Below are 15,451 nucleotides of genomic sequence, written 5' to 3'. Positions count from 1 at the left end.
TAGGTTCCTGGAGGATAAGGGGATTGAGGGGTACAGATAAAACTAGAGGTAGGTTAAAGAAGTATTCAGAAACCACTTCACAGGTCACAGACCTGATGGGCCGCTGCAGGAGCGGACCGCTGGGCGAGATGGACCTCTGGTCTGACCCAGTGGAGGCAACTTCTTATGTTCCTCCTCTCCCTATTGGCTAAGGCTCTTTACACCTGCATTGTGATGTCATAGAACTTTAGTAACATAGAAACATGATGGCAGATAAAGGCCAAATGGCCCCTCCAGTCTGCCCATCTGCAGCATTCACTATCTCCTCCTCTCCCTATAAGATCCCACGTGCCTGTCCCACACTTTCTTGAATTCAGACACAGTCGTTGGCTCCACCACTTTTACCAGGAGCCTATTCCAAAGATCTACCATCCTTTCTGTAATAAAGTATTTCCTTAGATTATTCCTGAGCCTATCACCTGTTTTGTTACTCTCATGCAGGCCTTTTGAATCAAAGTAACCATGATGACGCCCTTTGGGCCAAATTCTAGATGTCACCTATAAAACTGGCACCCACTAGTGCAGTGCTAAACACAATTCTATAAATGTTAGGCCCATTATATAGAATCACACTTAGCATCACCTAAGCGGCGTAGCGGCGTTAGGCTTTGCTATGCGTACTAACTTTTAGGCACACCCCTAGTTACGCTAGGCTTTTCTTGGCCTAAGTACATGCGCCTAAGCTGTACGCACAATGCCTAAAAAAAGAGGTACATAACCTGAAAACATGCCTGCGAGCCGCCCTCAACCACACCCACTTTTAGGTAGGCGCTGCTATGTGCCTACCAAGTTGTACACAATTACCCAAGTCCAATTAACATCAATTGCGAGTTGTTTGTTAAATTATTAGTGCCGATTAAGAAGACATACAACGTAAGTTAGTCGCCTACATCAGCTACGCACGCCAGGGTAGGCATCTAACTTTAGGTGGACATTTCAGAATTTGGGGGTTTGTGTTTTCTTGAAAGCTTTGTCTTCATTTGTCGAGGCCAATGAACTTAGTACATGTCACATGATCCTCTCATGCCATGCCTTGAGTAAGGCCTAGGTTCTTGCCAGGTCTTATGCAGTGTGGATGTTCTCTTCATGCTCATTGGGTCCCAGAACATTCTAGTTCTTGCTAAATGGTTAATAAATAGTGCAAAAGCCGTACCCCTATATCCTTTAGAAATCATTTACATACAAGAGTGCAATCTAGTTTATATCATAGCTTTAAGATCCAGACCACCTAACCAAAAGCTCCTTGGTTTTAAAGTGGTTGATGGAAAGGTACCAGTAAGTCTAATCCAAGAACTGCATGGTGTGCACAGAACAGTTTCCCCACACCAGAAAAACATCTAAAATCCTCCCCAGCATGGGGTCTAAATATTTACCATCCTCCTCACTTAGAATTTCTTCAAGAATACTTTTAACTCCTATCCACCCCAACCTTTGAAATTAGGAGCCTACCATGATGTTCCCTTCAGATGCAGAGCTCTCAAGAAAAAAAAAAAATCATAATCTGGACAGGGTTTTTTTTTTTTTTTTTTTCATTTCTACTTCAGAGGTTGAAATGATTGGCGAAAACTTGAAGGCCTCCTCTGAAAACTAGATTCAAAGTAAGAAATATACTTTAACTTCTAATAGGGAGAATATCTGAGGTTACCTTGATTCTTGAGAGTGAAAGCAGAGTAACGAACTAATGGAAGGGCAAAAGTGACAGACTCAAAACTCTCTTCACTTTGATCAACAAATATCTTCTGGTAAGACTACTGGTGGGACATTATAGCAAAAAAGAACCTTTTGCTGAACAATAAATGAGAAAGGAAAGGGAAAGTCTATAAACGAGGTGCACACACACACATGAATAAATGTCAACGTCCTGCCTTACATAGTGCATATTTGCCGGGGTGGGGGCACACAGGGGCAAAGCATGAGCAGAGGCAAGGGTCTAAGTCACTCATGTCCCTACTGCATTAAGACGTCCATACTTATGCCAGGTTACATAGAAACATAGAAGATGACGGCAGATAAGGGCCATAGCTCATCAGGTCTGCCCACTCTACTGACCCACCCCCAAGTCCTAGGGATCCCACTTCTGGTGACAGGTTCCCTTGGCTTAACCCTCTAAGGGATCCCACATGGGCATCCCATTTGCTCTTAAATTCTTGCACGCTGTTTGCCGCAATCACCTGCACCGGGAGCTCGTTCCAAGGATCAACCACTCTCTCGGTGGAGAAATATTTCCTGGTTACTCTACTAGGACACAAGAGTAAATACCACCACGTTACCCCTCTGTATAAACAATATCATTGGCTCCCAATTGCATACCGAAAGGTATTGGCGGGATAGAAAACACTAATGCAATGTAATTCAAAATTTTCTTGCTTACTCAGAAATCATTTCACACGTTGATCCCAGACTATCTCAGCTCTTTGACAATTCCCTATTCTCCAATACGTGTACTAAGATCAATGCAAGATAACAGACTCGTTCTCCCAGGAGGAAAGTAGAACAAAATGGGAGTCGACGCATGCAAAAGCCTCCTTTGATTTGGCACCTAGTCTCTGGAATGGCCTCCCTAAAAACATCAGAGCGGAGAATAATACTAAAGCCTTGAAAACGCTTCTTAAAACACATTTTTTCCAGCAAGCATTCGGGGCAGATGCTCTAGCAATGGATCATAACCACTGAAGAATTTCAGCAGATCATCCTGAAAAAAAACACAATGTATTTTAAAGTTGGAATTTGTTGTTCCCTGTGTGCTTTCCTATTCCAAATGGCATTCCTTTTTTATTTTAACTTAGATACCTAGGGCTCCTTTTACGAAGGTGGCGCTAGCGGTTTTAGCGCACGCTAGACGCTAACGCCTCCATAGAGCTGGCGTTAGTATTTTCCATGCAGTGCGGGGTTATCGCGTGCTAAAAACGCTAGCGCACCTTTGTAAAAGGAACTCCTAGTGTTTATGTAAACTGCTGAGAACTCTGCGTACGATTCAGCTAAATATCAAATTTGAACAAACCTAAACTGTCGCCAATGCCATCTCTCCAAAAATTTGACCTGGTTGCTTGTCGTTCTGTGGTGCTCACTGGGAGCTCTTTCTCTTCTTTCTTCCTTTTTTCCTGTACCAACAGATACATGTCTCTGCTAACATTTTACGCTCGTTTTCTGCTACGTGTTTCGACTAGTTGTATCATGTTCAGGATACTCTTATTTATACAGATGTTGAGGTTTTTAATACAGCTTGTCTGTAACATGTCCTGTTACCATTTCTGTATTTTATGTTTCTGTTTTGTTTGCACTTTTTTCTTTTTGACTAAAACCAATAAACTATTTGAACTGAAAAACATAAACGCCTAGATTCCTTTACAGATTACACTCCTGATATTCAGACTGCAGGAGATCGCTGGCTAAGTCTCAACAACCAGAGATAGACCACCCTTTCAGGTGGCTCTATCTGGCCGGCAAACCTAGCCAGCAAGCCGCTGAATAATGGAGGTGACCGGCTATGTCGGGGTGCAGATGGGCTGGAGATTTCAGCAGTAGGAACCCAAGCACAGTACCGAGTAGAGCTTTGGATTCTTGCCCAGAAATAGCTAAGAAGAAAAAATTAAAAAAATTTAAATTGAATCAGGTTGGGCAGACTGGATGGACCATTCGGGTCTTTATCTGCCGTCATTTACTATGTTACTGTGGTACGGCCAGTCACTGGCCAATCCGTTAAGCCAGTTTTGAACATATAACACCGATATTAAAGAAACTTCACTGGTTGCAGCATACAATACAAAATTCTGAAGTTAGTTCAGGGTTGTCAAAGTCCCTCCTCGAGGGCCGCAATTCAGTTGGGTTTTCAGGATTTCCCCAATGAATATGCATGAGATCTATTTGCATGCACTGCTTTCATTGTATGTTAATAGATCTCATGCATATTTATTGGGGAAATCCTGAAAACCCAACTGGATTGCGGCCCTCGAGGAGGGACTTTGACACCCCTGAATTAGTTCATCAAGGAATTTATGTTCAAATATTTTTATTAATTTCAACTACAAAGCATGGCAACAGTCAGAACAATCAGCAAAGTCATCCAATACACAGAAATTCCCTCCCTACGACCCCACCCAACCCCAACCCCTAAGAGTCCAGTGCCATGTCGAGAAACAGAAGGTCACTCTCACAGATTCAATAATCTACTACGGGCATGAGGTGTAAGGTCCAGCCAAAAGCGTTCCCAGATCCAAGAAAATCGGAGGCCCGGACCTCTGTCCAGGTCTCCCACCAATCTTCGCTCCAACGTTGCATGAATAATCATCAGGAAGGGGGGGTCCCGGGACAACCAGTTAGTAAGAATTGCCTTTTTCCCCAGCAGTAGCACTCTGGTCACAAAGGCTGACATCCCCTTAGGTTTTGGTGCGGCTATATTATAATAACCAAATAAAGCTCTCGGCTGAGGAAGCCAGCGCCTGCCCCAAAGTACTGTAGTATAGTGACCCAGTCTTTTCCAAAACGGAAGAATCTTGGGACAGTTCCAAAGCATATGACCCAGGGAGGCATGGGCCTGAGCACCATCAAGGAATTGATCAAGTTCAAGTTTCAAGTTTATTTAGTTCTTGATAAACCGCCTATTTCAAATTCTCTAGGCGATGTACATAATATAATAAAACAACTTTAAACATAATATAATAAAATTCAAGTAGTAACTAACATGAAAAAAAGAGGAAAGGAGGTAGAGTTACAATAAGGGCACAGGAAAAAAAAGGGAAAAACAAAAGGTAGGGTAAATAATTTCAAGGCACACTTTGTGGATATTAATTAAAACAAAATAGATAAGTTTAGAATCTTTAAAGATCATAAGCATCCTTAAACAAATAAGTTTTTAAGAGGTTTTTAAAAGCTGAAATGTCTTGTTCTGATCTAATGTATTGGGGAAGGGAGTTCCACCATTGTGGACCTGCGACAGTGATATCCTTATATAGGCCAAGTGGGTCACTGAGGTCAGAAAATCGTCTGCTGTTAGATGTACGGAAAAGAGAAGTCTGTAAACACTGCTAAATCCTCTTTCTCTGTAGTTGGATCTGGGTTGTGAAACGAGATTCCGGGAATGATACGTTTCTGTAAAAACGTGTTCCAAATTATAAAACTGCTGAAAACACATTTCTTTGATCTTACATTTGGATGAAAGGTTGAGTTTTGCATTCAGATGAATAGGAATAGCTCAAAGAGAGGCCTCTTTTATGATAACTCTGCTGTAATAGTTTCTGTATAGATAAATTGTTTTTTTGTCCATTTTATGATTTTGAATGTTTTTACTGTAAGCCACTTACGGCTCCTTTTACTAAGCTGCGCTAGAGGTTTTAGCGCGTGCTGCAATGCCAAGCGTGCTAGACACTAACGCCTCCATTGAGCAGGCGTTAGTTTTTGGCGCACATCGCGGGGTTAGCGCGCGCTAAAAACACGCACCTTAGTGAAAGGAGCCCTTAGTTTTTTAAACAGATAAATAATCAATTGAAAAGTTAGTGGGAGATAGCTGTCTATATATATCGATCAAAACCGCCCTTTTCGCCAAATTCATTGACTAAAACTGTCCCCTCCCTCACTAGGACTTCCCCCCCTGTAAATGCCTTTTTTCTTTCTCTCAAGAAGCTCCTTTCATGTATTCAGGTATTCTCTACCCATAGAACTCCAATTAATACGTAAGTTTCCCATTTAGATTATTGTATAGTATTTAGACTCATTGTATTGTATTGTATGTAGACATATTGTATTGTATTAAGACCTTTTGTTATTCGCTGAATGTCCAGCCTTCTTACAATGTAAACCGCCTAGAAGTCGCCTGACTATGGCGGTATAGAAAAATAAAGTTATTATTATTATACCCCTCTGAATATCATGGGGCAGCTGGCTAGGTGCTATTTAGCTAACTGGGAGCCATTCCCAGTTGATTAAATAGTGCTGAATATCGGCCTCTTACTGCGCAGCTTCAGGACATCTGTATAGAAGCGCTCAGTTAAAGAACTGCCCCGAGGTGCCTATCTGGATCATGTCACCAAATGTGCGTATGCCAATATCATAGAGGATTGCCAAGTTCAGAACGTAACGAGGAGAGACACGTCGGCTGCTTAGATTACCAGACAAATAGGGACAGTTATCGCACTAAAACCAAATGAGAAAAGGGAAGAGCAAAGATATTTACGAACCGTCACGAGGATATTTTATAAGCTTCAGACAGATTAGATTTGGGAGTCTAATTATTGCTGCTGTGATTTGCAAACTTGAGCTACCTCCTATTACTGCATGTATAACGAGCCCCAGGATTTTAGAAAGAGCTAATTAAGTAGCTGCGGCCAATACCTTCAATATGGAATTTAGAACACGCCTACGAATTTCAATGCAATTTTTCCCTTGGCTCCTCATTGGCAAATCAAAGAGGAAACTGCAGATAACAACTCACTGATTTCGTTTCCAAATTGCATGGCAGCTTCCAATAGGCTAATTTACCTTCTAGATCATGCATATGTGAGGGATACTATAGCATGTTTATGAAAAATTGCTAATTTTCCTATGCACAAGTAAAATTTGAAAAACTGTAGCAAGCAATACGTGCTAGAAATCCTTGTGAGTGAGAAAAGCAACAACACAAAACAACCTATTTAGACAAATGTAGATTTTAGGCAAAAGTTTTTTTCCATTTCTGCTCAGTAGACTTTTAAACCTCAGGAACTGTTTTCAGTAGAAGTCGTGCCTTTTAACTTTGAAGAAAAAAAAAAACCCTAAGCGCAAATAAGCTCCCAATTGTCTCTCCAATATGTAAACCACATCTCAGGCTGCTGTCTGCGCATCCCCTTTGAAGTTCCCCTGAAATGTCATGGTGTTGAAGACTGCTGTGCTTAAGCAAGACAATTTGCTCACTCTCGGAATTCTTACCGGTTTCCACTGCTATCTGGTAACCGGCCTCTAGTCTCCGAGATGACCTTTCCAGCCTCTCGGTGTTATCGAGCAGATGCGCTCTCTGAAAAAGAAAGAAAGAAAATATCAGACCACGGTCGGCGAGGTTCCCATTTTACTTTAAATTAACGATGCTTTCTAGGCCGGGGACATTAAAAGTCCACTGCTACCTTATCACAGACAATCTCTGATCAATAGACCTCACGGGACATTTGCATTCATTTCTAAGTCAAACGGCACAAAATGAATGGAGGTGCATAGCTGCCTTCTTCGAGGCGAATGCCTCAAATCTGGGGTCCTTTCCTTAGAGAGCAGTACATCGTCATTCTGCCTAGCCATCGGTATTCGGCTTACTATTTTGATGCCATAATATTTCAGCCTCAATTCCTTCTGCCGGCACATCTAATTCAAACGATTCTTTTTGGATACCGGGCTGCATAGTTTGCATATACACCCACAGATACAATGCAAGATTAATTAAATGACAAGACGCAGTTCTACACATTCACTGGATGCAAAGTACAAGAGAGATCTTGCACACACACACAGATCTCTTTATGGGCGCATATGTATATATACATAAACACAAGCACACAGCACATATATTAGAGACCAACAAAACACCACTCATAAATATACTCTATATTCTCTTTCATTGCGGTGACTTCTGACAGCGGGGATAGTTGAATTGTATCTTTCTTTCTTGATTTTAAGAGAAGATTCTGAGCTTCTAAGCAGAAGATGGAGAAACTAAACCCAAATAAATAAAGCACGGCCGACTCTATTCCACAAAGAGTTTGAGAAGCTGTCAAAGAACTCTTAAAACTTTGTCACATTGACAGATGTCATTTAAAATTGAAGAACTGTTTTCTAGTAATAAAAAAAAAAAGGGAAAAGAAATGGAAGGTGCCACATGCATTATCTGAGTAGCTGCCTTGCACAATGATCTGCCCTTGCTCTAATGAGCCCCTATGGATCTCGGAGATGCAAGCTGTATTGACATGCACAGTTAAGCTAATACACCTAGACCAGTGCCTCGGAGCTCTTGCAGCCAGGGATGCTGACAGAATATCTCGCTTCTATCTTCAAAGGAAGGAAGTGATTAGTATGTTATCATTATCATTCAAAACGTGATTTCCCTATTCCCTCCCGGCATAGGTGACACATCTCGGAGATGCGGCCAGACGATCGAGGCAGCTAAAGCCACATCAAAGCCAGCCTTGAATTGTGTGTGTGTGCATGTGTGTGTGTATGCGTGTTGGGGAGGGGGGGTGGAGAGGAAGAAGAAATCATTAAAACAATGTATTTGGATCAGCACAGAAAGCAAGCGATGTGAAGGTCAGAAAAAGCTGGGGAAAAAACAGTCCATAATAATTAAGAGCTGTCTCATATACAGTGGATAAAAAGCAAGTAAATTGCACTAACAAGAGAATTTTTGTGGAAAAAAACCAACAGCCTTTTTCAGTCACAGAATCCATAAGCAGCATAAACCCACAAGGGGGGGGGGGGGAGACAAGCCCTTAATAACATTTAGAAACCAGTGTTAAAATTAAAATGATAAAAGCAGCTGGAAAGAACTAGCCCAGGCCACCAAAGAAGAAGAGCAAAACCAGGGCTACCAAAGTCTAATATTTCATTGGTGGGGGTTTCCTTCCATTTTATTAGCTGATCTATTCTTGGGCTTGTGCTATGGTGTTTTTCTCTTCTTACAGCGTTATTAGCCCCCCCTCCTACAACATGTCCTAAGGCATCTTGGCGACCAGTATAGTTGCTGTATTTCTCTCCGAATCCAAAGAAGTTTTGTCCATTTTATGTAGGCAGTTTTTAGAAACTGTATTAGGGCTTCTGATTCGAAGCCCTAAGTGTATATTTTCCAGCTGATTAAACCTTTAAGGCTATTTTTTGAGCTGTTTGAACATTTTTTTTTATTACGTTTTTCAATTTTATATGAAAAGTAAATTCAAAAGCCTAGCATAACGTGAACAAGTTAAAAAATGCAATGGGGGGGGTATGGGCTTGGCTACGAGGGTAAGGTCTGAGGAGGGGGGGCTCCCTTCTTTTCTTCACCCCTCCTGCTCCTTACCTTCTCAGGTCCTACTGGTGTCCCAGTAGCGGACATGGAGCCCAGAGCCTGAGCAGACCGCACAAGCTCCCCAGATCGACCTGTGCCGAGGCCCCTGTAGCTGCTGTCCTGATCTTCTTCACCCCCCCTCCCCACTTTCCTAGCTTCCTGAGAGCACTTCTTCAAGGCACAGCAGGCTTTGAGCTCGAATGCTGCCGTCTGGCAGTTGCCTTTATTTATTTAAATTTTTATATACCGCATAAAACTACCTGTATTTGCTGGCGTATAAGACGACTGGGCGTATAAGACGACCCCCCAACTTTTACAGTTAAAATATAGAGTTTGTTATATACTCGCCATATAAGACTACCCCTTCTTCCGCACACCTTCTCTACCGCCCCGGGTGCAGCACAGCCGGCCAGGTCCCCTTACTTTTGTGGCACTTCCCCGACCGACCGACAACAGCCCCGGTCTGACAAACCTCCCTGCCCTTAACCGCGAATCTAAATTACCTTCTTACAGCTGCTGTAAGAAGGTAATTTAGATTCGCGGCTACAGGGCAGGGAGGATTGTCGGACCCGGGCTGTTATCGGTCGGTCGGGGAAGTGCCACAAAAGTAAGGGAACCTGGCCGGCTGTGCTGCAACCAGGGCGGGGCGGGCCGCCCCTCTCCCTTGGTAGCCACTCGAACCGCGAGGCTACTCTCCTTCTCCTTATCTGCCCTGCCTGCAGCACAGAGCCGAACGGAAGTCTTCCCGACGTCAGCGCTGACGTCGGAGGGAGGGAGGGCTTTGTTTAAGCTTTGTTTAAGCCCTCCCTCCCCTCCGACATCAGCGCTGACGTCGGGAAGACTTCCGTTCGGCTCTGTGCTGCAAGCAGAGAAGGTAGGGAGAAGAAGAGCCGCGTACATCCAGAAGACTGAGTACATCCAGCCCCGCAGGAGCCCCGCGACCCTCGGAGGCGTCCCCATGGGATCCCCGCGACTCTAGGGGGCGTCCCCACGGGATCCCCGCGACCCTAGGGGCGTCCCCGTGCAGCTCTCTAATGTAAAGTAAGGGCATGTAAACAGTACCCGGCGTATAAGACGACCCCCGACTTTGGGGAGGATTTTAAGGTACTGAAAAGTCGTCTTATACGCAGGCAAATACGGTATGCGGTTAACATATTGATTACACACAAAACATACTATTATGGCCCAGCATGACAGCATTCATTTTCTCATATTTATAAGTTAAAATAAGCTCGCCCACCAAAAAGGAAAACTAAGGTGATCTCAATTCTACCTATGAAAATGTTGCTACTTCTGTTCTTCCTGTAAGATCCAGTGCCAACAAATATCTAGGTTTGAACTTTTTACACTTTTATTGCTGAGCGGTTTCATTGTTCCCTCTTTCAAAAACATTAACCCACGGCGACAGTTCATCTTTTCTGTCACAGCCCCCCAAACGTGGAATTCCCTCCCCTTTCATTTAAGGGCAGTACGCAACCTAGACAGATTCAAGATGCGTTTGACTGCTAGAAAGCTAAATTAGGAGCCTCAATCGAATCCTATTTCCCAACTTATTCGAAGGCCACTGCTCGCACCCTTCCTATTGGGTTTTCCCTCTACTTGTCTTATTTACTATCAACAATTTGTATTTCTTTCCCCATTTCTTCCTTTTGTTTAATACAGGGGTCTCCAAAGTCCCTCCTTGAGGGCCGAATCCAGTCGGGTTTTCAGGATTTCCCCAATGAATATGCATTGAAAGCAGTGTATGCACATAGATCTCATGCATATTCATTGGGGAAATCCTGAAAACCCGACTGGATTGCTGCCCTCAAGGAGGGACTTTGGGGACCCCTGGTTTAATATGTTTTGTCAGGTTAGTCTTATTCGTTTGTTTTGTTTCCCCCAGAAATTTTGTAATTTTACTTTTTGGTACATCGCTTAGAATTTTGAATAAGCGATTAATCAAATTTTTTATAAACTTGAAACTTGATAAAATGTCTGTCCATTGTTTGTTTATAGCCCTGCGACTAAAGGGCGAATAAGATATTCACATTTGTTTGGGATCCATTGACGTCTTTTGTAGATTTGCTATAGTTGTTCTTTATCTTTACTTTCCGTTGTTCCGTTCAGAGGGGGGTGGGAGCGGGAGGGGGGCTATATCTTTTGTTTTGGCATTATTTTATTTTATTTTTCTTTCCAGCTTATGATTTATCTTTAATCTTATCTATTGTTTTGTTCTATTTCTATCATTTAAATTTCTCCAGAATTCTACTGTTCAACGGCTCCCCCTTCTGCTTCTATTCCTTTCTCTCCTCTCTTCTACCTTCCAAAGTATTCAGATCAATGCTGTCTTGTTAAAATGTTTATTTTATTTTTATTTTTCCTCTAACTCTACTTTTCACTTCTCTATCACCCTCCAGGTACTTTAGTTAGATTGTGAGCCTTCGGGACAGTAAGGGAATTTTTCAAGTACCTTTCTTATTTCTAATCTTAATGTATATTTTCTGTAAACCGCTTAGAACCTAACGGATGGGGGGGCGTCGCGTGCCCGCATTCAAGATGGCTGCCTAGCGATTCTGCTCCGCTCCAGCCCTGCCTATTAAGTGCCTCCACAGCTCCTCCGAGCGCGTTTTCAGGTCCCACGTCGCAGCCTGCACTTACCGGAATGTCTTCTAAGCCCAGTAAGTCAGACTCTGCCCTGCCTGCGAGCCCCGCTCCGCCGCACTCCGCTTCTAAACGCTCCAAACATGAGCCGCCGTCTCCAGCTAAGGCCCCAGCCGCCCACGCGGTCGCGGATCACAGCGCCTCCATCTCGCAAGACCTGCAGATTCTCCGTGAATTGATGCAGGAGAATCTCGCTGCTACTGCCGACATCAAAACAGAAATGACCAATATAGTGACTCAATTAAAGCAGCAAAACGCCCGCATTGAATTAGTAGAGGAACGTTTAACAGCACATGACGCCCAATACCTAGCTGTGCAAAGAGACTTGCTCAAAATTTCATCTCTACAATCGGATCTTGAAGACATTTCTAACCGCATGCGTAGGAGCAATGTGCGCCTTCTTGGCTTACCGGAGTCCACAGAGGGGAAAGACATGCTGGAATTCTTACATTCTTTCATCCCAAAAATGTTAAAGATTCAATTCTCTCCTCCCTTGGAGATCGAGCGAGCACACAGGGTCCCCTCGGGCCCCCCCTCAGCATCCAAGCCTCCGAGACCCATTGTTATGAAGCTTTTACGCTTCCCACATGCTCTCCAAATATTGCAATCCGCAAAATCTACCTCTAATTTATCTGTGGATGGAAAACGGATCACGTTTGTTCCTGATGTTTCAAAAACTACTGCTCAAAAGCGAAAGGCTTTCTTGTCCATGCGGCCTCAACTAAAAAGTATTGGAGCACAATATGGGCTCTTTTACCCGGCCCGGATGCGGGTGACTTACCACAACTCCACTAAGAACTTTGATTCGCCAGTGGACCTTCAAAAATACCTTGATGAATATGTGGGAGCAATGACCTGACTGATCAACCCTATTTGTTCTCTTTACCGCTCTAGAGGGCTGTGTTCCTGTTTCTTCTGCGTCAGCGTTCACCATGAGGCAGGCTGAGGAGCGGTTTGCTGAGCTCCTCTTGATAACATGCGACCCCATCTATGGAGCTTCGTTTATTATTCTGTTCTGGTTTGCTGTAAGCATGATTCTGCTACCTTCTTTTCCTTCCCCCTCCTTGTTCTGCCTGCACGGAGTGGTCATCTTCTTTCCATCTTATCATGGTCTCACCTAAATGTCTTCAGTTGCTCCTGGATTTCATCCTTCACTGCTAAAATAAATGGTTAAAATTCACCTAGTCTCTCTTAACGTCAATGGGATTAACAGCCCCATTAAAAGGAAAAAGATCCTACACTACTTCAAACACTTGGAAGCGGATATCTGTCTACTACAAGAAACTCATCTTTCCCTAGAGGAAGCACAGAAACTGTCAGGGGGCTGGGTCCAACACTGCTTCGCCGCACCGGCTCAGGGTAAAAAACATGGTGTTATCACCCTGATGAAGAAATCCCTTAATTTTCAACTCTCCTCTCATAAATACGACCCCAGCGGCCGATGGTCCCTTGTTGAAGGTTCAATAGAGGGTCAACCTTTAAACATCTTCAACATCTATGCCCCCAATGCTGATGACCCTTCTTTCTTTCATTCTTTCCAGACTGCGAGCTCCGTCTCTTTAACATCTCACACCATTTTCGCTGGGGACTTCAACTTTCCCATCGACCCATTCATAGATAGGTCTTCTACTTGCCGCCCTGCTAAGCTGGGAGTCCGCACTGCAGTTCACAAGTTAATGGACTTATATGGATGGTCTGACATATGGAGAATTTTTCACCCAACCACCAAAGATTATACTTTCTACTCTGCTCCCCATCAATCTCACTCCAGAATTGACTACATTCTAGGATCCAAAGACATTCTGAATCTTGTCTCTTCCTCACGAATCTACGACATCACTGTTTCAGATCACGCAGCTGTTTCTTGTACAATCCAATGGTCTGTTCCCTCCTCCTTTCGACAATGGAGAATGAATAACTTTCTCCTTCATGATGAGGACTTTCTCTCCCACATTAAGAAGGAATCTCAATCATTTTTCGACATAAATCTTTCTTCAGTTACAGACTTCTCCCTTGTCTGGGAATCCTACAAAGCTTGGCTCAGGGGAGAAGTGATCAGTTATTCTGCCTTTCAACTCAAAAAACGCAAATCTACCATTCTTCAACTGGAATCAGAGATCCACTCTTATGAGTCTCAGCTCTACCACCACCATGACCCTTCCACTTATAAAAAATTACAACTTCTTAAATTTCAATATAATGAAATCTTCAGCTCGCTTGCCTCAGCTTCCATCTTTCGCCGATCTGCTACATACTACTCCTCTGCCAACAAATCTGGTCGTCTACTGGCTACATTCCTTAAAGGCAAGCACTCCAAACACAGGGTCACTCATATTAAGTCCTCTTCTGGCCTTCTCCACACCTCTACCAAGGACATTTTAAAAGAATTCCAAACCTTCTATGAAGATCTCTACTCATCTGAAACCTCCTCGTCTGCTAACTCTGTTCCAGACTTTCTTCGCTCACTGAATCTGCCCACTCTGTCTGAATCCCAACAGCAGTCTCTCCAACAACCACTTTCTTCTGAGGAAGTCCTTCGTGCCATCTCCTCTTTGCCCTCAGCCAAAGCTCCAGGTCCAGACGGCTTAACCTCAGAATTTTTCAAGACATTCTCAGATCTCCTATCTCCACATCTGCTCTCTTACTTCCAGAACTTATTGTCTAATCCTTATGGACTCCGTCGGTTCCTAGAAGCAAGCATCATTGTTATACCGAAACCAAACAGAGATCCTCAACTTGTGAAGAACTACCGACCAATTTCACTCCTAAACCTGGACTACAAAATTTTTGCTAAACTCTTGGTATTCCGATTAGAAAAAGTTATGCCTCATCTGATCCACAGGGATCAGGTGGGCTTTATGAAGGGTCGCTATGGAGCGGACAATACTAGATTATTATGCCATGTACTCCACTCCACTCTATCGGACACTAGCCCTAAAGCCATTGTCTCACTTGATGCTGAAAAAGCGTTCGATAGAGTGGAGTGGAACTATCTGTTTACTGTTTTATCTAAATTTGGTATTCCTCCACCTTTCATTCATATGCTATCTCTTCTTTACAATAGTCCCACTGCTAAACTGATTGTGAACGACGAAGCTTCCTCCTCCTTTACTCTACATAGAGGGACCCGTCAAGGCTGTCCTATATCCCCCCTTTTATTTAATTTAGCCTTGGAACCCCTCCTTGTAGCCATTAGAACCTCATCCACCATAAAGGGTATCTCAATAGCAGGTATTGAATTCAAGATCTCTGCCTATGCAGACGACATCTTGCTATATCTTTCAGATCCTGAACCCTCTTTGTCCTCCTTGATACAGTTAATCTCTTCTTTTTCCTTGATTTCCGGATACAAAATTAACTGGGACAAAACTGAAATTATGCCCTTAAATGATTCCTGTCTCCCTTTTACTATCTCCTCTCAGCCTTTTTCCTGGGTTTCAGACGGGATTAAATACTTAGGACTCACATTTGGTAGAGACATCCGCTCGACTATACAACTAATCTCTTCCAAACTCTTCACTCAGCTCTCCTCCATTCTCTCTTCCTGGTCTCCCTTACAGCTCTCATGGTGGGGCCGATTAGACACCTTAAAAATGATGGTGGTACCAAAACTCACATACATCTTCAATATGTTTCCCCTCCTTTTTCCACCTTCTCTATACAAACAACTGGAATCCAAGATGGCGAGATTCCTCTGGCATGACAAACCTCATAGAATTGCGCTTTGTAAGCTGAAAGCCCCCACACACCAGGGCGGTGTCAACTTTCCAGATCTCT

At 43.3% G+C, this 15,451-nt stretch overlaps 1 protein-coding gene across 3 annotated transcripts in view; it reads right to left on the bottom strand.

Annotated features, from left to right (window-relative positions):
- Positions 1–15,451, bottom strand: part of VTI1A (vesicle transport through interaction with t-SNAREs 1A) — a 783,069-nt gene that overhangs the window by 552,130 nt on the left and 215,488 nt on the right. For all 3 annotated transcript variants that reach the window (XM_033941340.1, XM_033941338.1, XM_033941339.1), the window contains exon 5: positions 6,940–7,024. In XM_033941340.1, the coding sequence (XP_033797231.1) occupies positions 6,940–7,024 (85 nt within the window). The remainder of the gene's footprint in view (positions 1–6,939; positions 7,025–15,451) is intronic.

Source organism: Geotrypetes seraphini, chromosome 4 (assembly GCF_902459505.1).
Source record: "Geotrypetes seraphini chromosome 4, aGeoSer1.1, whole genome shotgun sequence".
NCBI lineage: Eukaryota > Metazoa > Chordata > Amphibia > Gymnophiona > Dermophiidae > Geotrypetes > Geotrypetes seraphini.
This window is presented reverse-complemented; position numbering and strand designations above follow the sequence as displayed.